Source organism: Sceloporus occidentalis, unplaced genomic scaffold (assembly GCF_023333645.1).
Source record: "Sceloporus occidentalis isolate IW3139 unplaced genomic scaffold, rSceOcc1.0.p SCAF_53, whole genome shotgun sequence".
Lineage (NCBI taxonomy): Eukaryota > Metazoa > Chordata > Lepidosauria > Squamata > Phrynosomatidae > Sceloporus > Sceloporus occidentalis.
The window spans coordinates 4,351,701-4,375,728 of NW_028317033.1; the positions used below are offsets into that span (position 1 = coordinate 4,351,701).

General features: G+C 42.4%; 1 protein-coding gene across 1 annotated transcript in view; it reads right to left on the reverse strand.

The window, feature by feature from the left end:
- Positions 1-24,028, reverse strand: part of LOC149288245 (GRB10-interacting GYF protein 2-like) — a 33,916-nt gene that overhangs the window by 306 nt on the left and 9,582 nt on the right. The window contains exons 7-25 of the mRNA XM_089491989.1: positions 11,669-11,898; positions 11,323-11,479; positions 11,061-11,234; positions 10,559-10,806; positions 10,051-10,198; positions 9,795-9,955; positions 9,618-9,706; positions 9,349-9,456; positions 8,421-8,485; positions 7,688-7,788; positions 6,320-6,442; positions 5,948-6,226; positions 4,938-5,144; positions 3,457-3,576; positions 2,795-3,019; positions 2,115-2,317; positions 1,337-1,491; positions 320-480; positions 91-217 (exon numbers count right to left, since the gene is read on the reverse strand). Of these exons, the coding sequence (XP_089348115.1) occupies positions 91-217; positions 320-480; positions 1,337-1,491; positions 2,115-2,317; positions 2,795-3,019; positions 3,457-3,576; positions 4,938-5,144; positions 5,948-6,226; positions 6,320-6,442; positions 7,688-7,788; positions 8,421-8,485; positions 9,349-9,456; positions 9,618-9,706; positions 9,795-9,955; positions 10,051-10,198; positions 10,559-10,806; positions 11,061-11,234; positions 11,323-11,479; positions 11,669-11,898 (3,081 nt within the window). The remainder of the gene's footprint in view (positions 1-90; positions 218-319; positions 481-1,336; positions 1,492-2,114; positions 2,318-2,794; positions 3,020-3,456; positions 3,577-4,937; positions 5,145-5,947; positions 6,227-6,319; positions 6,443-7,687; positions 7,789-8,420; positions 8,486-9,348; positions 9,457-9,617; positions 9,707-9,794; positions 9,956-10,050; positions 10,199-10,558; positions 10,807-11,060; positions 11,235-11,322; positions 11,480-11,668; positions 11,899-24,028) is intronic.

The window sequence follows — 24,028 nt, forward strand, 5'->3', positions numbered from 1 at the left end:
ACACAAAGTCTATTACCGGTTTGAGGGTTAGTGGTAAGAGTACATAACATGCAATAGTACTCGATAAAATTGAACAAAAAAGTATCTTACCTAGTAGACTTGGATCTGCTCTAACCATCTTCTGTTTCTTTTTCTTGCGCCCAGCGCTCTGTGCAGTTTCCATCGAAGTCTGCTGTACATTATTTTGACTTGTCTGGAAGGTCCCCCATGCGGAATCCTGAGCCATGTAAAACATCAATGGTTTCTCTTATTGCATGGTCTCTCTCACCACATATACTGTGGATCTCTCAGCACCCAGATCCCAGTCTCTGTACTATACCTGCTGCTGCCGTTGCTGACCAGTCTTCTGCTTGGTCCGGCGCTCCAGGAACTGCTTGGAGAAATCCTTTGCCTCTGCTGTGTCTCCCAAGTACGCACGGACATAATCATGTACTTCATAAGAAGATTCCACCTCCCTCAAGAAGGACACAAACGTGGGCACTGGGAATAAAGACAAGAATGACTCACTAAACTTTTTTTTTTTTTTTTTTTTTTTTTTTTTTTTTTTTTTAGACAGGGCAAAAAGGAGCAGACACGGTTGTAAATAAAATGGGCAAAAAAGACTTTCACCCAGTCTCCATGATGAGTGAAAATAAGACCAAACAAAAAAAAAACAATTAGGGAAAAGACCATCATAGCAGCAAAGTTTAGAACTGCAATTTAAAAAATAATAAAAATGCTGCTCTGAGAACAGAACGATATTACTAGAGGTTTTAATCTGGCGCCATCTAGGGGTCTCCCAATAATATGCAACATCCCTGTATGTCATCACCTTACTCACATTTGTGTAACACATGGTTTAAGGGACCACCAAACCCTTTAAACCGTTTCAAAGCATTATATATATAAAAGTTATATTTTTACAAGGTCCTTTCTCCTGAAAATAGATTTACAACTAGAGCATTTACATGTCCTGCTGCTGCACTCCCATTCAGGGACATGTTCATTGTTTGTTTAGGTAATATTGCTCTTTCATATTCCCCTGCCAAACCTACAACTCAAGATTGTCTATTACCTTCCCATTCCTGACATTGTATACAAAGGGCAGCGAGTTGGTAATTGCGTTATTTACAGATTACATGGACTTCCTGTTCTTTCTTGATGTACGGTAAAGGTATAAACACCTGCAATTTATTTAAGTGCCTAAACACCATAGCATAATGTATAGCAGTGTTTGAAAAGTAGGATATGGGAGAAAATAGGCAGATCTGCGTGAACACTGAAAAAGAGTGAATTTAGACAGGCCATAGATGTAGAGAGTTACAGGGTTAGAGTATCAGAGGACCGGCTGTCTCACCATCCAGGCTGTGCGCGGTATTAAGTGCATGCAGTGTCTGTTCACACCACTGTGTAAAGCTGTCCTGAGTCTTAGGGGCTCCTTGGAAGAGTCTTAGTAGCTTTTCCTCCTGTTCAACCTTCTTATTCTGCCGGCTGCTTGTGCCCGCTGACTTACTGAGGAGAGAAAGTTTGAAACAGCAATGTGAGGGGGTGCGAAAACATGCAAGTTACTTACAATATAAATGATATCTTGAAGTGGATAATTTATTGGGCTAGAAACAATATGTGACCAGAAGTTCTAAAAGCGTATTCAACTTTAAAAGTGATTATATCATTTGTTGTATGTTTGGTTAGTACAGATAGCAGACGTGCACTCGAAGTTAAGCAAACTAACGAACCAAAGTAATACAATACAGAACAATTTTAAAAAACTTTTTCACTAAAGTGTAACGCAACCATTGAAATGTACACAAACTGTGCGTTCTTTCTATATTGTCCCTTCAAATTATTTTCAGAAATCCAGAGCTTGCTACAATCTACTTTTACATAAGCCGTTTCGGAGAGAAGAGGTCTGGGGGTCAACTTCAACTAAAACTTGGCCAGTAATGTAGATGGAACCAGGGAGTTGTCTGAAACAAAGGTTTGCAGATGTGTTGTAAAAAAAGCATTCCACACGCGTGTCCATATAGGGAAGGACACGTAGAGCATGCACTATATGTAACACGTCTGCTGTTGCAGGTCATCTGAAGTCATCAACCTTATGATTGAGAACTCATGTTGAAAACAGGGGTCTTCACCTGGCATTGTTCTTGCGGGCTGGCTTCTTGGGGGCTACTTCCTTTACAGCATCATCCCAGAATCCTACACCAGAACTCTTGTTATCTGTGCTGCTCCAAATACTGTTGATGCTGTCAGGTGACCATTGGGCGCTAATGTTGTTGTTCAGAGTCCCCCAAACTGAGCCTCCAGAACTGTTGCTACTGCTGCTGCTGCTGTTGTGCTGGGGTGGCTATAAATACAAAAACAAAATTACAAAAGATTAAGAAATACAATTTCACGGAAAAAAGAATATTCAAGGGCTGCACACACTGGGTAGGCCTTACTCACTTGCAATGTAGCAATGCATGCTGGAAAAATTCACACACAATGTGGAAATGTGAATAAAAACGAACACATAGTGTGCTGATGGTTAAATAAATATGGAGACTTTAAAGGACAGGACAACTTTCTATGGAGATTAAGCTTTACAATAAACTGGGCTTAGTTACTGTACAAAAATAGTGTTTCCCCTACGACAGCACTTAACCACCAGGCATTATTTACATCTGTACCTACGTCAAAGCAATCTATGATCATAAGGAAACGAGATGAGAATCTAAAAGTTGGGGTTCATATAAACAAAAAAAATTACAATCATCCAACGGTGGATGGTAGTGGTCAACATTTAATGGTCAACATTAGAAAAGGTAGTACTCACAGAAACAACTGTCGCAGGTGGCACGCTGATATTTGCTGGTCGGCCACGGCCAGCCTGCTGCTGGATCTTCTGCATCTGCCTGGCTTCTTCCTGCTGTATTTCCAGCAGAGATTTGGTGCCGCCAGCAGACTTACTCATGTTTGCCCACCCAGGTGATTTTTGCTGCTGCATCTGCTGTTGCTGCTGTTGCTGGATAGCCTTCATCTCCTGTTGCTGACGGCGCTGCTGCATTACAAGTTTATTAAAAGAACAGCTTCATTAATAAGTTTATCAGAGTATTAGCTTGCAAAACGTACACACACACGCGCACGCACGCACGCACGCACGCACTCGATTATCATGTTTACAGAGTGCCTTTTCCTGGGGCAGACAAGGATGTCATTTTACGTTTCATGACCTAGTGAGGCTATAAATGAATGCCCCGGGGACTTGAAAGGGCATTACAGGCATGGAACAACCATGCACCCTCTTGGGGCACTAAACATGCAGAGCTTTTGGCATATGCCAGGACATAAGCCCAGCTGTCAGGACAGGTGATCACTATGAAAACTGTACATTCCACATCAGTCCAATATATCCATCGTATATTGTCTGGACAGAGGACTTATTCCCATGAACAAGCAGATGCTAGTTTGCATGACAGGCACTCTCTCTATACGCACTTCTTCCCGTTGCTGTCGCTCTCGTTCCTCCTCCAGCTTCTGTATCTCTGCCAGTGACAGTGCGGACTGGGCACTATTTCCTGGGATCACCTGCTGCCCCCACGTGGAAGATGACGGTAGCTAAAAAATATAAAGTCACAATATAAGTGAGTGCCAGTTGTTAAAAGGACACACTGGCCAACGTATGCACTTTACATTTTAATGTGGGCCATTCTGCATTTGCCTTTCCCCACCACCCGCTAAATGCCCTCGGCCCAAATCCGTCTCTCCCTGCATATGATGTTCTCATTTCCAGCGCTGGCTCTGCTGATCGCTGCAAGCTTGTAAAGTCTTCCTACAGATTTCAACGTGATTGCTGTTAATCGGTGACAGGAATACTCCCACTGATTTCATTGGAAGTACTGTACAGCACTCATTGACAGCTTAAACAGCCAATCAGTGGCAAGTTTTGCATCATGGAAGAAGGAAGAAGATTTTGTAGAATGGCTGCAAACTGTGTCTCCCCCCCGTTTTGGATGAACCTATATTCCAAGATGAACCTATTGAGCCGGATTCAGATCCAAAGCCACGCAGTGGTGGAGGACAGTCCCGGACTGGGACAAAAAATAGGCCCGGGCATTTAAGACTGAGCAGCCAATTTTTATTTATTTATTTATTGTTAAAGCCCACCCTTAATGTACCATCTTTGCATTCACACAAATCATTTTCATTAATGCAGTCGAACAAATCATTCAAGCAATTCATCCACACATCTATTCATTCATTCTCATACGCATTCACACTACCCCCTCTCCCCATCTTATCTGCCCCTTCTCACTATGTTCCCTCTTTTCACTATATACCCCCTTCCCCACTTCTCAATATGTACCCCCTCTCACTATCTATCCCCTCTCCCCATTTCTCCCTATCTAACCCCTCTCTGCCCCTTCTCACTGCACCCCCTGCCTCACCCTACTTACCTTGTTGCCGGAGCAAGCAGAAACTGCGACTGGGTCCGCCACTCTAAGGGGCCGGGAAGCCCCCACCAGGGCCGGCCTTAGGGGTCTGCGGCCGCACAGGGCTTAAATTAAAACATCTGGGTTTTTTGGTTTTTTTTTACTTTAACTTCGTCCGTGTTAAAAAAAAAGTTAACAAAAACTTTATTTAACATGGAGGACGTTAAATAAAGTAAAAAAAAAAAAAAAAAAAAAAACACACAAAAAAAAAAAAATGTTTTCATTTAAACCCTGTGCGGTATGCGGCCGGCCCTGGTGGGGGCTTCCCGGCCCCTTAGAGTGGCGGACCCGGTCGCAGGTGCCCCTTATGCCCTGCGTTAATGCGACCGTAGAGGCCGCCTATTTTAAGGTAGGGGCCTGGAGCTGCAGCTCCATCAGCCCCTAAGTCAACCCGGCCCTGCCGCGGCCCGGCCCACCAGGCAAATGCCCGGTGTGCCTGATGGCCAGTCCGGGCCTGGTGGAGGAGATGGAAGTCCGTGGCAGTACCTTCATTTGTGCCAGCTGCTGTTGCTGCTGCTGTTGTTGTAAGCGCCTGAGAGCCTCCTGTTGTTGCTGCCGCTGTCTTTGAAGCTCCTTTTGCCTTTGAGCTTCTTCTCGTTTTTTGCGTTCCTCCTCCTCTTGCTTCAGTTGTGTCTCTTCCAACAACCTCCTTGCTGCCTCCTCCTCTTCTCGTGCCCACCTAGCTGCCTCCTCCTGAAATATAAATTAAAAAGTTTTAAAGAAACAAAACGGTGAGCAGCATTGTACATACAGTGCAGATACACACAAGGAAATGGAAGCACAAAGCAATGACCTGGAAACGATCCAAACATTTTTGGTACAATTTAGAACTTAAATAAATGATTACGAGGAGATCTCAGAGTTACAACTAGACATCCTACAAACTGGACGATCATTTGCAGCACTTGAAAAATAAAAAACACATTTCACCGACACCTATGAAATATAGACAATATATTCCCCAAGGTTAACTTTTATGCTGTGGATATAGAAAGAAAGAAAACAAAGGCAATGAGGAGGCCACAATACAAAGAATCAAAGTAGGATTTACACAGATAAATAACAAAAGCAGAGTACATTCCCACCAACAGGAAAACTACTACAAACCTACTAGGTTTATTCAATAAACAATGATGAGAAAATACAACATTTAAAATCCATGACGTCACGTTGGATTATAAAATGGCCACCCTTCACCCAACTGCTCCTGAAGGAACTCCATCAGTGACTGGTTTTGGCAACGAACAGTACTCATGTTTCTAATGCTGGATTTGGTCACAAAAACGTCACATTCAGCATTTGCTGAACAGCAGCTCTAACAATGAATTCTCGGTTACTTTGCAGATGAAACTCCACGAGTTGTGCGCTAATGCATCGTTAAAAGTATAAAATGAAATACGTTAATAAATTCTTTTGTGGAATAGGAAAACAAATATAATCAAGGGAAAAAACATAGCTACGAGAAAATTGTTGAGTGGTATGAATAAGGCTCTCACCTGCTTTCTCTGCATCTCTTCCCTTTGCCTCCTCTCCTCCTCTTTTTTCTTTTCGTCTTCCCTTCTTCGCTTTTCCTCTTCTAACTGCTTTCTCTCCTCCTCACGTCTTCTCCTTTCCTCTTCCTGCCTCCTCTTGTCTTCATCTTGCCGCCTCCTTTCCTCTTCCAGCCGCCTCCTCTCTTCCAGCTGGCGCCTTTCCTCTTCTCGCTGCCGCTCTTCTTCTTCCATTTGTCTCCTTAGGATCAGTTCCTGCTCTCTCTGCCTCCGCAGCGCTTCCTCCTGTAAAAAGTTAGTGTGAAGCTAGTGTCTGCGGTGCCGGGAACTTATAGTCGCTTTCACTTTGAAATCTACGCAGAAAAAAACGATCCGCACCTGTTTGCGACGTGCCAGCTCCTCCTCCTCTTGTCTTTTCCTTTTCTCCTCCTCAAGACGCCGACGGTGCTCTTCCTCCTCTTGTTTGGCCCTCAGCTCTGCTTCTCTTCTTTCCTGCTCCAACTGCAGATGAAGACAACACATTTTACCAATGTTCTAACTAGAAGCACCATGCCAGTCTGCAAAGTATGCGCAAGCTATGTCATCTTACAGAACTTCGTATGTCTATTAAACCCACTATGATGCATACTTTTTAAACCTATGGTTAGGGTACTTTGTTCAATAAGCAGAAGCCCTGCCAGGGGAAAGTGCCCCATAGGAGCCAAGTTCTTGGCACTCTACTGAAACAGTGATCTAAACTAGCACTGCTCATATTCCATTGAAATCTCTTGCCAGGTCATCTTTCTGCTGTAGTTTAGGGCACCCAAAACCACAACAGCTTCTTTTCCCACTTTGCTCATAATCTATGCATTAAAGAAAAGACGCTGGGCACGGACAGGTACTTCCTGCATGCAATTCTTATCTCAATTTATAGATCTTTTAAACTTTTAAGATTTACATATACGTTTAGAAGGGTCTTCCTCCGTTATTCTCAAATACATTAGGCTGGACTATTTGTGCCCTTTGATTGGTACATTGATTCAACAGCTACTGACATATAAGTAACATAGAATGAAGATAAATATGGATACAAAGTGTTTGGCGTCTTGGTCACATTTGAGTTGTATACTTCAGCATGTTGAGTCAATCTTCTTAAAATTTGTTTGAACCTTGCACTATAATCCCACTGCTTTTGGTTGCCAATACAAACGACCCATTAGTGAGAGGCACGTGACAAGGCTGTCCAGTGTCTCCTTGACCTATTAATTAGGCAAACTAACAAACCTCTTCTTATACAAGACATGACAACCGGCTCAGAGACACTTAAAACTACATTTTGTAGACAATGTTTTTTGCCCAGTGCTAAATAAGACATCCCACATCTACACACGCTCCTAGCATCAATGTAAACCAGGACAAACCTGAAACCCGGAAAGTTGTCTGGGGATATGTACTCCAACTCTAAAGCTCTATACACATTTAAATGGGACATTATGACAGTAAACATCCAAATACAGGATAGGTACTGTCAAAATAATAAGCATGGTTACATGTTGAAAAAACTTTGACTGAGCAATCACTGTGTATACACATGCGTTAATGCTACACTTAATCTTGCAGGCACAAAAATCAGTACTTGTATATTAACCATCCATCAGATTAGGTTCACTAAATTGTAAATTGTGTGTATTATACCCTAGATTTCAAGATACTTGTGTCTTCCATAGTAACACCAAGCATTTTGCCACACGAATCCAGATAGCTGACCTTGGCAGCTTTCACCTTCTCCAACTGTTCCAGCTGCTCTCGCGCTGCTCCCTGAGATACCGGCTCCACTGGCAGGTCCCACACGCTGCTGCCCTCCCACACTGCAAACAAAGACGGTTTTAAATCACACACACACCAGTGTCTGCATTTTAGGGATTTTACACATCAAAGAGCAGAAGAACCCACATTTGTTTCAGATTGGATGCTGGGTCGATGTTTGAGAGGTTCTTTTAATGGGAAAAAAAAAAGGGGGCAGGCACGATACAAACATTGGACAAAAACGGGGTAAAACTAGCTATTTTTATTGTTTTATACAGGGCCATCATATTCCATAGCGCTGTACAACGGGTACACAGGACATTAGTATGTAACAATTACTTGACCTACAGAAACTGGTGAGGAGAGCCCTGCTCAAACAACCTTATAATCTGGAGGGTGTTAGGGTGTATTACAAAATAGACACAATTTCCTTCCACCATGTCACACAGGGGTCTCTCCCCTAAAGAGAGTTTGCAGGAGAATTGAACATTCCCTGATTACACTATGAAGGGCAAAACCCCAGTGAATTTCTCCTGCAAGAGGGGCTGAGATAACCCCAACACAAGCGATGTAGGGATTTATCAACACTCCTCATTGATACATCCTACAGAATACTAAAACATGGGCCAAGTACTTTATAGTATACAACAGTCTAGTGTTCCCTTAATCCCGGAAAGGTAGAAGGACCACTTACCTGTGGGAGGTGAGGCAGCAGACTGGAGTTCCCACAATGAAGTGTTATCTGGCACAGACATGTGTCTAGAAAGACAAACCGGCACAACTTAGCAACTAGTTAACGAGTCCATGTTTTATGGCATAAGTGATGCAGCTAAAGTCACTTGCAGCTAAAGTCACTTGCAGCTAAGGTGGATTATACTTTCCTCAACAAAAATTATACCTTAAACTAAAGCCATAAAAATCTTAAGACGAATCTTCAAAAATGTCCCATTTAAGCAAGAGCTTCTCCTTCTAGTATGGTAATGTGCATCATTGTTTGACGTTATTATTTATTTTCACTGATCCCCAAATTGTTATAGCACTACTTACAGATCTGCTAGTGCTCTATAAATTAATGTCATGTAATGATTAGATTCCACATTGTCAGAAAGAGTAGAAACTGTAAGAGCAGAACACTGGAAGTTAGGAACTCTTTCCAAGTAGAATCACAAAATATTTATACTAAACTACCAAAAGCAGTCACTAATTCTATACGTATTTAACTTAAAATCTCTTTGATATGTAGATCACAGGTCCTTATGTCTGGTCCCTAAGCTTTATCCCTTCTAATCAATGTATTAGTGACCCATAATAATAAAGTCTGATCTGCCTACACTGCAATTAAATACCAAAGACCATAAGTTCTGCCGGAGGTGGGGAGACCATCTATTTTCTGTGCCTGAATTATTTAGACGAGGCCCAGAAATGACGGTAGTTTACATAGGACATATGTTAAATTAAAAAAGGACTTTAATACCATTTGTCATTTTCAGGGAAATATTCACTGTACTGAATTATTTTAACTGGGAATATTAGTTTCTCGGTTAAAGCATAAAGTATTACTGATCATTAGTTTCACACGTGGACTTATTAGGTTGCTAAACAGATTGATCCAAGTTACGTACCTCATCTTCAGGGACTGGAATTGTTGAGAGAGAAGGGCTAGCTGTTGCTGCTGCTGTGATGACAGAGCTGCCTTCTGCTGCTGCGCCAGGACCTGAGCGTATTGCTGCCTAAATGTCAAAAACGAGGACACAGGGTTTCAAAGTTCGGATTAATGCTACTCAACCTGATAGAGTACAGCCTTAGGCAAGCACTTGTCACAAAAATCAATTGGGGATGTTGCAGTGTTATATACTCATGTGTGCACAATCACACAACACTTTATACTCACTGGATAAGGAATTGCCGGTAGTGCAGATGCTGTAACTGGTACAGAGCTCTCATGTCTTGGTGACCCAAATGCTCAAGAACCATTTCACCCTGTAACAATAATACAAAATTAATTAAAAATGAAGGGGGGAAAAAAAATATATATTTCATACTGAGCCCAAAGACAAAAGTAACTTACCAGTCTGGGTGTTTGAGGTGGGACAAAAGGAATTCGTCCCCACAATTTAATTATTTCGCCAAGTGGCTGAAAGGCCTCATCACAGGCTCTTCTCAGTAACAGGGTCATGGGGAAGTACCCAGCTTGGAACCACTCTGCCATTTCTCGATTACTAAAAGGACCTATACAACAGAGAGACTGTCAGGTTCATATGGGATTTTTCAGAATACACCACACTAATGTTTACTAAGCAGATCTGAAAATGTGCTTTACTCACCTTGGATCTCCCCCTGAGGATCTTTATAGTACCACTTCTGCTGATTGTCAGGAGAGGGCCCTTTTATTCTGTGGTCAGGTACTTTGCCTGATAGTCTGTCGTCATCTAGCGTCCCGTCCTGCAGGTACGCCACCAGCTGCTGTGCCTGCTGTTGTCACAGTATATTTTAACAGCTGCTTATACTGATATTTGTCTCATCGTGTCTAATATCTGCTATTTTACTTTGAGGCACCATTTGTGAACCCCCAATAGATTGTACAGAGGTTGAACCCTAGCTTGAAGTACATATCTGAAGGCCATTGTACTTTCTGCAGAGACCACCTTTGTTTATAAATTAAGACTGTAAAACCTGTGAAAACCCAGGGCTATCCATAAAACCTAGACCCTTCTACTGTACTTCAAAACCTTACTAGATGATCAATTCCTTAAAAACAATTTTAAAACTTATGTCATCCTCCTCCCTCCTAAAAAAAAATGCCCTATCCTTAACTATAATTGTGTTTTTTACCTGCTCTAAGTGTTCAAGACCATCCTCTTCATCAGGTTCGTGAGGTACAGACCCCATACCAGGAGCTCCAGAAACAGACGGAGGGATGGTTGCTGTAGTGGTGTCTAATGGAATGACAGGGGCAGGATGGATGGGAGGACTGGAATGAGGGTCATGGACTTGCCGAACAGCAGTGCTTTGGCTGAATATAGCAGATGTGGAGTGAGCTATGCATGGAGCATTTTTTTCAATGGATCCCCTATGACCCTCTGTGGAGAGAAGCACACTTTAGTCTGAAGGACCAAAAAAAAATAAATCTTGTGTCTGCTGTTGCTAAGCTCCGAAGTATGTATTTCTTTATGACATGCACTTAAGGCAGGATTCATATATCAAGTCACAATGCTAACTGTGAGAAACACAAGAGTTACTCTAATACTTCGTAATTCAAGAAGTTATAAAAATGAAGCATTAACAATATTTTATGTTGACACTAGCTGTAAGGTGGCATGTGGGAACATTTTACCTTCTTTATGATTTGGTGGGGTGGGAGGTGCGGGAGATGTCAGTGGTTTCATTTCCTGCTCATTGTGGTTGGAAAGAGGAGAGCTGGCGTTCTTCAGAGGAGGTTGTGAACAAGGCTCTGTCCATTTTGCTGGGGAGGGAGTCCTGTGCTCTCGCTCCGAAGCAGCCTGCACCACTACAAGTACACAATTTATACGAGGATGGAAGACCTCATACATTCATTTCTTTTCAACTATGAACAATAGCTTTATTATGTTTCTCACCATTTCTGCCAGCTTCTTTTGCATGTTCTCCTGACTGGGTTTGATTTGTCTCCTTGACTTCCTCCGTATGGCTACTATCAGAGTCAGAGTGCTCATGGCCTTCTGTTGCTGGTCGGAAGTCCAGCTCCTGTTCCTCAGGTATAGACTCTTTCTGAACCTTCTAGGAACAAACACTTATATGTACATTGAAAAGGAAGAGCATCACACACATCTAGCGGGTAGTAAAAAAAAACAACAAAAAAAAAAACAATCTAAGGTAATAGAATGCTACAGAATACGACATGCAAATGTGCAAACAGAGAAAGAAGAACATTCGCATACAGAACGGTATGATCAGTATAGTGACCAAAGCATGTACCTTGGAAGACAGAAATGCCCCTGAAGAGTCAAAGGTGCCAGTTTCGTCTTCAGCATCTTCTAAGCACCACTCAGGCAAGGCGTCTCTTTCATCTTCTGCACTCCCCGAGCCACTGTGTGGTCTTCGGAAACCACGCTCGTCATCTCGTTCTCTGAAGTCATAGTCAAACCGCTTACGGCGGTCTGGATGTTCCCGCCAAGCACTGCCTCGCGCACCATCTTTATAGAAAGACACCGCTATTGGATACGATTCACAGAAATCTCAAGAACCAACACATTCACCAACTTAATACGCTTAGTAATTATACTACATAAGCTATACAAATTGCAATCTTAAATTAAGTGATTAACATTTTTTTGGCACAGAAAGCAAATGGTGTCTGGTACCCAGTGCTCCAGAGCATACAGAAACGTTGCTATACAGCCTAGCAAAAAAAAATGTTCCAGAGTTTTAGGATTGCGTTACTTAGCATGTGTTCTTTAAATTAACACTGTGTATTATTACTGAGAAGTCTTCAGAATACCCCTTAAACCAAATATGCCTTTGGAGACTGAAGGTGGACATGAAGCAAACAAAAACAAAAGAATGAAAAATACAAACTGGAGGCAAGATTTTCAATGATATCTATGTATGTATAAGGGCCATTGGGGTAGGTTAATAAAAGTCAAAACTACTAGCAAATGTTTGGATAGAAAACAATGTAAAAGCTTGTTAGTTGCTTTGTACTGGGCTAGGCACACATGCCCATCAAGAAGAATGTGTACCAACTAAACTGCTTGCATTTACTTATGGGGTCCCCACAAAGCTAGACCCCAAAAATAAAACATTCCCTGCATAAGGTCACAGAACAATAACACATAGGTTCACATACACATAACAATAAATCAAATTGAGTAATATGTATGAAAATAGTCTCAAAAACTTGTCCAGAAAACAAATGTGGGTAAACTAAATATTGCATAAAGGCAATTGGCCAAGGACACTTATCGCTAAGAAGATAAAATAATCAGTCGTATTACAGATTCAATCAATCAGAAGATAATTATCACATATACCAACATATTGACAAAAACGGTATTAAGACCATCTCAAGCACGCCTCCATGCCCTGGAGGGAGCGAGAGGTTCAGTGTTTTGTGGAGGAAGCTGCGTTTAGTAGGTATATCCAGCCAGGATACCGAGAACCGCTAAAATAGGTGGTAGACGTGTGATCGGCTTCTTCCTCACGGGGCATTTCCAAACCACCACTGCAACCTTGACAAAGACCCGTCAATAGTTGCCAGAGGTGAGCTCAAGGATGGCACTTGGGTCAGCACTTGTGCAGTGGCTTCATCATAGCCAAGTGCAGGAGGGCCCCACACACTTCTTCGCTCCACACCCTTTGGCTTAAGAAGATCGGGCCATATTGCTCAGGTAGGAAAACAGACAGATATCAAACACTAGCCACTCCGAGTCTGAGAAGTTGGTAACCGGGTGTCTGAGTACCAGAGGCAGATGCAAGCCGTGCGTGATGTACCCAGCTCAGAGAAAGTACTTCTGCAATGGGGGAGGATATTCGACAGGGGCTTGGGGTAAAGCCCTTGATGTGTGGTGCCCACACTCTGGCAAGTACTATCCCAATCACGGGCAAGCAGCCCCAGGCCAAATGGATATTAAAGGCAGCAGAGCAGAGTCTCTACAACAACTATTGGTGGCACGGGACTCTTAAATATCGGCCACCGAAGTTGCAGCCGCAACCCGAGCAGAAGAGCTGGCAGGTCTCTGTCCACAAGCACCCCCCCCCCCCCGCGCGCAGACACACGCTCTTCAACCTTCCTGTATACCCTTCAGCAGCCTTGGGGGTGCAAGGAAATGGAGCCCATCTCTCCAGTGGCATTGTGTACATCAGGGAGACAGTGCAGATTTTCTTCCCAGTGGCTGACAGGGCTACAAGGAGGGGACATAGGCCACCGTACTCCCCAGCGGCTGATTGTCTGGGAGATGGTGTAGCCAGCCCATCTGCCCAGAGGCAGCAGGAGCACCAGAAAGGAGATGTAGGTAGGATCACTCCTCAGCAGCTGATTGAGTGCCAGGGAGGGGACGCAAGTGGCATCACTCCCCAGCGGCAGCCAACACGATGGAGAAGAGAGTTTTGGAGTTTGCATTCCACTAAATCAGTTACAGACCAGTTGGGAATACTTCTTCCCCCAGCTCAAAGTCCCATGTTATGAAAGACTAACAACTGTGGAGCTTGGATACAAAGTTGGGGTTTTAAAAAGTGGGTTTATCCAGACCGCTTGCATTTGGTTACATGTATGAAATGTTTTACTGTACAGGTCTACTGGCATCTGCTATCGCAGGTATTTACTATCATTAGGTTCCTGGGATAATCTCTCTCTGGTGTGAGAGAACAATCAGTTCCTGTAAAAGACTTATCACCAGACGGCTGTTCTGGTGGGAAAACCTTATCCTGTGAGACCTTTGTTTATTTGTTGATGTAATTTTCTCCTGGGACTTGTGCTGTTGTGCCCTATTTGTCTGGTGGGAAGGTTTGGTATAAATGTGTGCACATCCTCTAATAACACGAGTAGTTCCTGGTTGACCCTCAAGCATTCAGTCTTGACTAACGTTCGTGGGGGTAGCTATATCAACACGAACGCACGATATTCTGGTACCAGCCAGGAACTAGAGAGGCTCAGTGGTTGGCAGGGGGGAAGCAGGCTTAAGCGGGTATATCCAGCCAGGATACCAAGACCCGCTACAGACCACGATCTGATAACACCTACGTTTTCATAGCAGTGCCACTGTAATGATCATAAGGCTCGCTCTTGGGACAAAATCACTTTTTGATAGTAACACCAATCCTTTTCAGTAAAAACAAATTCTCTAACATACTTAAAAGATACATAAATGGCACCAGTTAATGATAAGAAACGGACAGCATCAACACGATCAGACTATCTGAGTTCCAAGTGCATATCAGCAACTGCCATAACGCCAGACAATCACATGGCACAATCTCTGACTTGATCGTTGGTCTACAGATACTATTTTGCTTTCTTGGTCATTTGGATAACAAGAAACCAAAATAGCTGAAAAATGTTCTACTCTATTTTCAGTCATCTTTTGCTAAATCTACCATTACAGTAGTACCCCAACACTCGCATTCATAACACATGAACATTATACATAATTTGTAAAAGTCCAGATGATCTGACATCCTGACCCAGTTTGCTGCCATGATGGTCCCTGAAGCAGTGACTCTCACCATCAGCTATTTCAACAAACCACCAGGTAATAAAATTATACAGTTGCAATCAAAATTATTCAACCCCCATTGCAAATCAGGTTTATTGTCAATTTACAGACTTTCAGCTGTTTGCAGTGAACAAATAAAACAAAAGAAATTGAAAAAGCTCAACACAACAAATGCTTCAAATTCAACTGAAAATGCAACTTATGACTTCTCCAGTCTCAAAATGATTCAACTCCTTCATGGCAAGCATCTTTAGTGCTTAATAGATCACCCTTTTGCTTTTGACCTTCTGCAAATGACATGCATACTCAGACACCATCTTCTGGCAACGTTCCTGATGTATCTTCGCTCATTCCTCATGAGCAACGCACTCAAGTTCAGTAATATTCTTGGGTATGGACACTGCAACCATCTTCCTCAAATCCATCCAGAGATTTTCTATGGGGTTCAAGTCAGGTGACTGATGGTCACTGTAGAATCTTCTAGGACTTCTTCTGCAACCAAGTCTTGGTGGAATTTGAGGTACGCTTGGAATCATTCTCCAGGTGGAAGGTCCAATGACGCCCAAGCTTCCAGTTTTGTTTCATCGCTCCACAGAACAAAACACCAACATTTCTGTTAGCGGTGTATGCCTTGCCTTGAAGTACTTGCATGGAAACCTTCTAGTGTGTGCCTTACTGATCTCACTGAAACCTCAGTGTCTCTTGCCACCAAGGCTTGCTGCAGGTCTTCTGCAGTCACTTGAGGGTTTTTCTCAACCTTCCCAGAAATCTGGTTGCAGCCATTGATAGCTTTCTTTTTTTCTGCCCCATCCAGGTAGTGTAACCAATGTTCATTTGCTGTCTTTTTAACATGCATTTCAACATAATACACAACAAACCAGTTCAGGTATTTCATGCGGTGAGGTGAGCTTGAGTCAACATCTGTTTTGCATATTGGTGCCGTTGTGAGGTATTCTATTTAAGGGGTTGAATAATTTTGAGACTGGAGAAGTCCTAAGTTGCATTTTCAGTTAAATTTGGGCAAACCACTTTGTGTTGAGCTGTTTCAATTGCTTTGGTTTGATTTATTCAATGTAAACAGCTGAAAGTCTATAAATGCTGACAATAATCCTGATTTGCAATGGGGGTTGAATAATTTTGATTGCAACAATACATACCAATTAGGTGTGTGGACCCATTGGTGGTCAAAAAAGTCAGCAAAAAAAAAAAAAAGATTTGTACATATCCATTGTTTCGAAAATTGCTCTACGATGGCAATGGCAAAGTCAGAGTTAAATATTGAACGTCATCATATGTTGCTGGATACAAAAAGCAGGTGTTAATCTCGGCAAAGTGCTTATGCATAATTAGAATTCTTCTGCTGTGTTTAGAGCAATGAATATAATCCACAGCTAAAATAAAATAACTTCTACAATTGCCACCACCACAGATCTTTACTAAACAGAAAATTATTAAAGGCACACCTAACATACCATGATCAGCAACTAGGAACATATAACCGGTGGCAAATAAATCTGATTTTCAAAATACATTTTCTCAGTGCAACACTTTTGGAGACAGTTCCATTAACCCATTGGGGAAACCAAAACATACAGGCTGCCTTCTCGCCCTGTGGTCATAGCGCACACAAATCTGGGTTGAAAGCATTAGCCTAGGGGTTGCCAAATTTTATTTGGATCTAGGTGACAGCCAAACAAGGAGGAGGGGTCAGGGGTTTTTTTTGGAATAAATTTTAAGTTTCAACATGCTCCACCATCATAAGCCCCCTTTAGTATAATACATATAAATATAATTAAGAAAAATGTCCTAATCTAAAGATAAAGGCATCTCACAAAATATATGTAACAAGTTTCTTTGTTTTTTTTATTGATCAATACATTTTTTAAATATTTTTTTTTAAAAATGATAGCTTTGTAAACTTTGTAAAAGTCCATTTAATAAGCTGATAAACTAATGCATTCAATTATTGGTAAATGAAGTTATTAATTGATAACTATATTGCTAAACTGATACAATTAATGATTGGAGAAAACAATTCAATGTTTGTTAAAGTGGATAAATGCATTAGTACCAGGCTCAACAAAGCCTGGGCACCAGGTTGCCATGGCGGATAGAAGCCGCTTCCTAACGCTCAGGGTTTTGCAGTGAAAGTGGCACCCTCTGCTTTCCTGCTGGTCTCTTCACTGCATCCCCACAGGAAAAGAATAGGATGGCAGGCCTACATGAGGGGAGGGGGAGTAGTGTATGTGAGTCTGTGTGTGTGTGTGTGCCGTAGTGTCAGGGTCAATGTGTATGTGTGTATATGTATAGTACTATAGTCAGTGCATGTGTGTATATACTGTAGTATCAGAGTAATGAATATTGCCGTTAAAACAATTAAGAGTTCTTTAATTTGCATTCTTGTGTTATAAAAAAAAATAAAAAAAAAATCACCTTGTGTAGAAGCTACAGCTAATCAATGGCAGGAAAGTGCTGCCTACCCCCTGGTGTGGGGGTAGGTTGGTACACATTTCTTGTTCCTTTAAGCGTTCCTTTAATGAAGACGCTACAAAGAATTATTGGTATTCTTAAAAGGTAATCCTCAATAATTTACAAATCAGAACAGAATTTATAAGTATTTAAAGGGCCACATTTCAATAAGTTTGCAAAAAAGGATCTATTACACAAAAGGCCTATTCCATTATTATAACTACTGATTTTTGAGGCCTGACACTCACCTCAAGAGAGAAGCAGATAAGACAGGGACATTTTCCGTGAATCTGTTAGATGCGGTGTTTCAGGAGCTAGCACTTTACTAATGACTCCCTGTAACCAGATGTAGGCAAACTGGAAGCCCGTTTCCAGGTAGTTGCTATGGAGCTACTCCAGTGTGCAATGGTCCAGAGCAGAAGAAAGCTCTGCCAACCTTAGTGATCTCCCTACTCCTAGAAACCATTAAATAAGTTTGGAGCAGATTAAAACAGCCGTTTTACGAGGAATCATGACATGCCCTCTGGTTAAAACCCATGAACGGACATGCTTATTTACTCCATGATAAGCTTTGCCTAGATGAGTATACTGACCACTTCACCAGCTGCTTACACCACAAAATAAGAAAATCTGTATATTTCACAGCATTTTGAACAAGGATGGTAAAAATGTTGACATGAACAAGACTGGACAATGGAAACAAATATTTGCCTAACCAGGCAACCACTCATGCAGAGGTTTCAAATATTACCATAAGATTACAGAGATTCCATTCAAAAGAAAAAAAAAAATTCTAAATTACCCCACAAACATACAATATACATGCACATATAAAGCACATCTATTTTGCTTGAAAGATCTCATACCTTCTTCAGTTTTGCAGCTGTCAGGGGCAAGTTTAAAACGCTGCAACCTGGGCATTACCACCACCATCTGAATGAATACTTGCTGAAGGAGTAGTAACTTTTACCATTTGATTTAGAGAATAGGGGCTTCTTGTTTTCATGCAGTGTCCAACTTGACTCATGTTCTACCATGTGCTCGACCCCTGGCTATATCTGCATTCCAAGTGTCACGTACTCCACCGCACAATTCAATAGATTCTTATCCACCAGGCCAGCAGATGCCATATAGTTGGTCAGATACCTCTTCAATACAAACGTGTAGTTATTTTTCATAAGTATCCTCTTTCATGCCACGTGAACGCATAACAAATAGACCATGTCTCTGGAACAACGAATCTGTGTCCAACAGGAGGCTTTGGGCTATAGATAAGGATAGCCGGGCAGTGTGGTCTGAGAGGCATCCATCAGTGACCAGTTCATCTGACCATAACTAAGTAATGTGACTTCTTTCACATGATACGGATGGTCAGTACAAATACTTCACTTATCATTGAAATAACAAAACGCTAATCAAGAAATGGGTCGGGCGCCAAAGGCAACAGTTGACTAGCCATGTCACTGCATATAACCCGATACTAAATTAAAATATTGAATATTTACTTAACTTAAACAATGGTATTCCAGCAACGGGTGGCTCAAATGCCCTCAATGGCCAGATTAACAAAACTACCTCTAAGCAAGTCCTTACCAAACTAAGACCCAAGAGACACTCAAACCCATACCAAAAAGCCATTACCTAGACATAACCATACAAATAGTTGCACTGAATCAAACTGCTCTGTGACAGTAAATTCCGGGAGTCCTTTCAAAACAAGTTTACACAGACGCCTGCGTATGCGGGGTTTCACACCCAATCTTGGTTACTATCCAAAAACGGCCACCATTCAAAACTCATTCAAACACTTGGTTCTGAACAGCTCCAACCCTCACCAAGGTTAGCCTTCCATCAGGACCTGGGTTTTGTTTTGCAACAAATATATATCTAACATTTAGTTGAATGAGGTTTAATGTCTCGTTATACGTGCCATTGAGAATGCTACACCAGTGGTTTGACAAGTTTGCATAGGATTCGGGAGCCAGGCAGGCAAATTAGGAGACACATTTCTGGCTTCTAAACCTGTGACCACATGAGAGGCTTGACAAGAAGTTTTTATTGTCTCGATGGAATGCGTTTGAATGTCCCACCATGAAAGTCTATACTCTATACTAAGTGAAAAGCTAATATTATATTCCGCAAATATGAGGCTCCTGCACTGTATCCTACACGGTATTTACAGCCAGACATAACAGGCTCTACGGGTCCAATTTACTTTACCATTAGAATAACGGGCAGCATGCATCCTTAATCAAAGATGGCTGTATATACTAACCTGGACTATTGGAGCGCCATCTCTCTCCTTCCCTTCTGGGTGCTGCAGTTCGCCACACACCTCCACCCTCCTCTTCCTCGCCATTTAACTCCTCCCGGAGGCTGCGCCAGCGCACGCTCTCTGAACGTACAAACTCGTGCTTTCTCACAGTAGGTGCTACGCTCGCATCTTCAAATGCCGGTCGAACTAAGGAAAAGGTAACTGCCTAGTAAGTCAAAAGGCACTGGCCCAGATGTTACATGCACAAAGAACATGGTACAAACACACTTCACAGGTAACTTCAGCAAAACATTTCCACCCAACACTTAACCCTGTAGCCAAAATAATGCACTGCTAGCCGCCTTGCAGCCAAAGGTTTAACACGGTTTAAGCTGAAGGTACCTGCGAAACTCCAATTTGCAGACTTCTCATAATAACAAAACAGAAATATATCTGTCAAAAGCAGAACACTCTACACCGAATTCTAATGCTGTTCTAAAATGACATCTACCACTAAGTCTATAACCCTTAACTGGTTTTCTCATGCCAGCGAGCCAACGCCAAAGACTCACCCATTTCCACATAAACACCATCCCATTTCTCATCACTTCCATTCCCCGCCATTCCCTCTTATATCACACGCACGCCCTTTCTAGTGCAGTCTTAGCAGTCCTCAGCAGCTGGTCAGAGCTGGAGCACAAACTCTGGATCCTGCCCAAGGCCTCATTAGTGGGGCATTTTGACCTGTAGCCAAAAATATGTTTATGGAAAAAGTTACCAGAAGTGTGTGTGTCGGAAGCTGTGTGAAGTGGCCGCTTTCCAGCAGGGGGGCAGAACACAGGATCAAGACCTCTGTCTGGACAATGTTTATAGTGGACATGTTCACCTGTTCACTGCTGGACAGGCTTCACAGAGAAAAGCCTGAGCGATTATATATACTATAGTAGAAGGATTCTGTGATCTACAGAGTGAACTTCTACAAAGGGATTTCACGTGTAAAATAATGTTGCTATCCTATCTTCTTTCATGGAAGGAGAATTAAGTGGTATGAAACTTTTTTTGAGCGCTTAAGAAAATGGATATGCTGACTTTTTACTGATCAAAAGTTTATTGCAAAGAATTGTTTTCTTAAACTGCTAGAAGAAGAAAGTCCTTAACTTACCTGCAGATGTGGACTTCCACCTGCTGGTATTCACAGAAAAAGCCTGTCTCCAACAGTACAGGAGCCTGCTGGGTCCAAAAAACACACTTGCCTCCTCACTTAAATAGCCGGTGGGTAACTTTTTTTTGATCTTTGAATTGCTTAAGGACACAAAGCTGCAAAGCATACTTATAATATACGAAAGGTCTGCTTAATAGTTTTCTTGAGCAAATAAGTTTAATGCCACGTGTCAATCTCATCTCCTACATGACGATTCCCACATTCTGGTATTTATAGGATATGAAATGAAATGGTTGCATTGGAAATCCAAATCTTCACAACGTTGGATTACATTCACAAGACAAGGTCCATCTCTAGTATAAAAAAGTAATGAAAACCAATCCAAGATGGCGACCAAACGGAGAAGGCATTGTCCAAATATACACTGGAAAAAACAGATGCTTCTGCACAAAGATGGAATAATCCTTTAGATAGGGCCCAAGTTAGTGGTTATCGAGCAGAATGTCTGGAAGTACAAAAACTCCCTCTCTATCCTATAACGCCAAGAGTGAACATGCATCATGGGAGCTCTGCAAGAGCTGGAGAACTTCCTACAGACTACAAATAAGCCATAAATAAAGGGAAACTGCCCTGCACCTATAAAAAGTCATCTTAGTTGGACATAACTGATTTTATTAGAAGCACAGATTTAGTAAACCCCTAGCAACGTTTTAAAGATCCACATCAAAATACAACACGCCGTGAACGGCCACTCCTGAATGAGCCCAGGAGCATTAGCTTACCCCCAAGAACGGACTGGATGAACAGGGTTCAAAACTATAAAATAAACATCTAAAAGATTATTACATTAATAAGGACTAATAAAGCCCACGTACAGGGCTTTATTATCAGAATGATGCTAAGGCATTAGCACTTGCTTTCATATGCAAGTTAACTGCTTTCTGTTATTTATCAAAATATTGTCACAAAGGAAGATGAACCGTTAAGAAACATTACACGGTGAAATGCAACCTTCAACATATCCCCAGTGACCTTGGTGTATCAAGGGATCATTTCCTATAATGGTCACCAAGTAGGGACTTACCTCGTACGTCTGATGATTAAAGGAAACTCAAAAGGTAAGGCAGATTTATTGGGCTTTACCAGGAACATGGACACAAACAAATCCGAAACGTGCTTACATCTCTCCTATCGCAGGCAAGATTCACCCAAAGTAACCCATAAACCTGGAAATCATCTCCAAATGCATACACGTAAATTTCCCAACTGGAGAGGGGTCTCTAGTGTGCATGGCTACGGAGCAAGAGCGGCAAAGAGGGAACAAAAAGGCAAAGGCCAGACAAGAAAATAATGTTACGTGACTAATTTAAATTAGTCTAAAAAGACAAGCAGCTTTGGGAGCTCGGCCGCTCATCGTGAAGACAATCAGCCAATTAACGGTTTAGTTTAGGAGATTTGCGTAAATGCATTCTGTATAAGAATAAAAATGGGATTCTGCCAGCAGAGGGGGTTAAGTGGTTTCTATAGGTAATAAGTGGTCGCCAGTGTGACAAGCACCTGCGTAGCTTCTGCTTTCCCCGTTCACTTTGGGCATGCACCGACGTGCCACCGACAGCAGGAGGTCCAAACGCTGGGCAGGGTGACAGAACAGAAGCCCTGAGGGGGTGGGATTTGGGTCATTACTTTAATATCCAGCACCGCAGGCCTGAAGACGGCTTTGCTCCTCAAGAACAATGGGTCTCTGTTTTCTCCAATCCGCTTAACTGGACAGAGGCGAGCAAAGTCCAGTGGAAAACAAGCTCTCGCTCCCCTTGAAATGAACAGAGCGCTTTCCCCCTTGTCTCCATACCTCCCCCAGCCCGTGCACACAGCAACCATCTTCACTTCCCTGAACTGGACAGATCTGCTTACCCAGAACATAATCCTCCATGACACCATGGGGGATGTTGTTCAAATAAATCACCACAAAGTACAACAATTATTGTCCTCTCCCCTGTAAGGGATGTAATCTCCAACCTTGTGGAGCAAGGAGGTGGTTTAGCTAACCCCTCCAAAGAACCTCCCCATTGACCTCTGGCTTAACAGCTATATAGCACTGAATGCACCGATTCTCCCAAAGACCTGCGCCGTAACCTTTTCTTCCCTGCAGTGCTGCGACTTCTTTAAAGACTGGGTTCCCACATTGGAAATTTAGTCAACTTTTCTATGCCGAATAAGCTATAATCGATAAACACACTACAGTGAGAGACTTGCAGAGTCCCCCTTCTCACGTGCAGCTAGATATAGTTAGAAGGCTAGAACGCCGTCTCCTGTATCGAGGACAGATAACACTCTACAAACTTTAATCTCCATCCATCAGTAAAGATAGATACTGCTCTGTTTGAATACCACAAAGCGTGCTGCTCCATTAACCCTTTTTATGAAGTTAGTAGTAATGAGATTGTTAAATTGAAGATAACTGACCTACGGTGCAGAGCCCAATAAAAAAAAAAAAAAAAAAAAAAAAAAGGTGGGTGGGGAAGAAAGTTTCAACACACCGCCCCCTTACTGGCATACCACCAATGGTTTGATGCCCAATCAAATGTGGAAACGAACAAACCCGGCCCCCTGATTTTTTAAAACACAGGAATGTGGGTTATGACTCCAGACCCAGCAAGGGCTCCCCCCATAGTTACCGCAGCATGCTGGACACCGATACCGGACTGGAGAATAAAGCCCAAGAGTGACAAGGCACTACCGAGAGGGGACCTGGTGGACAGGGACTGGAAAACCACAACACAGGAGACTGTGAATGTACAAAAGAAGCTAGAAAGAAGTGGAAGAACTAAGACAAGACTTTGGAAAATATAAACTTTATACAGAGGGCAGATTCCTAGCGCCATCGCTCTGATAAACGGTAAGTGACTCCTTAAGGCCCATGAAGCCCATGCCAAAGTTATGGTCTACTGCAAACCATGCTTTACCTAGTTATGTCGCTGTAAATACTGATAAAATGTAATGTATTACTCGAGAGCATCCCATCCGTCTCCGTTCTGACTATATTCAGCTTAAGCAGGCCCAGATATGACCCCAATCACTGTTAACCCTGTGAGTTTATCCCTTTGCCCTACCCTTCCCGAGCCTGGATGGCCGGCACCTGCAGCGCATGTGATGCGTCTCACAGTGAATTCAGACAGAGAGCCCGCAGCTGGAGGCTAGAAACCATACTTAAACCTCAGCAAATCCTA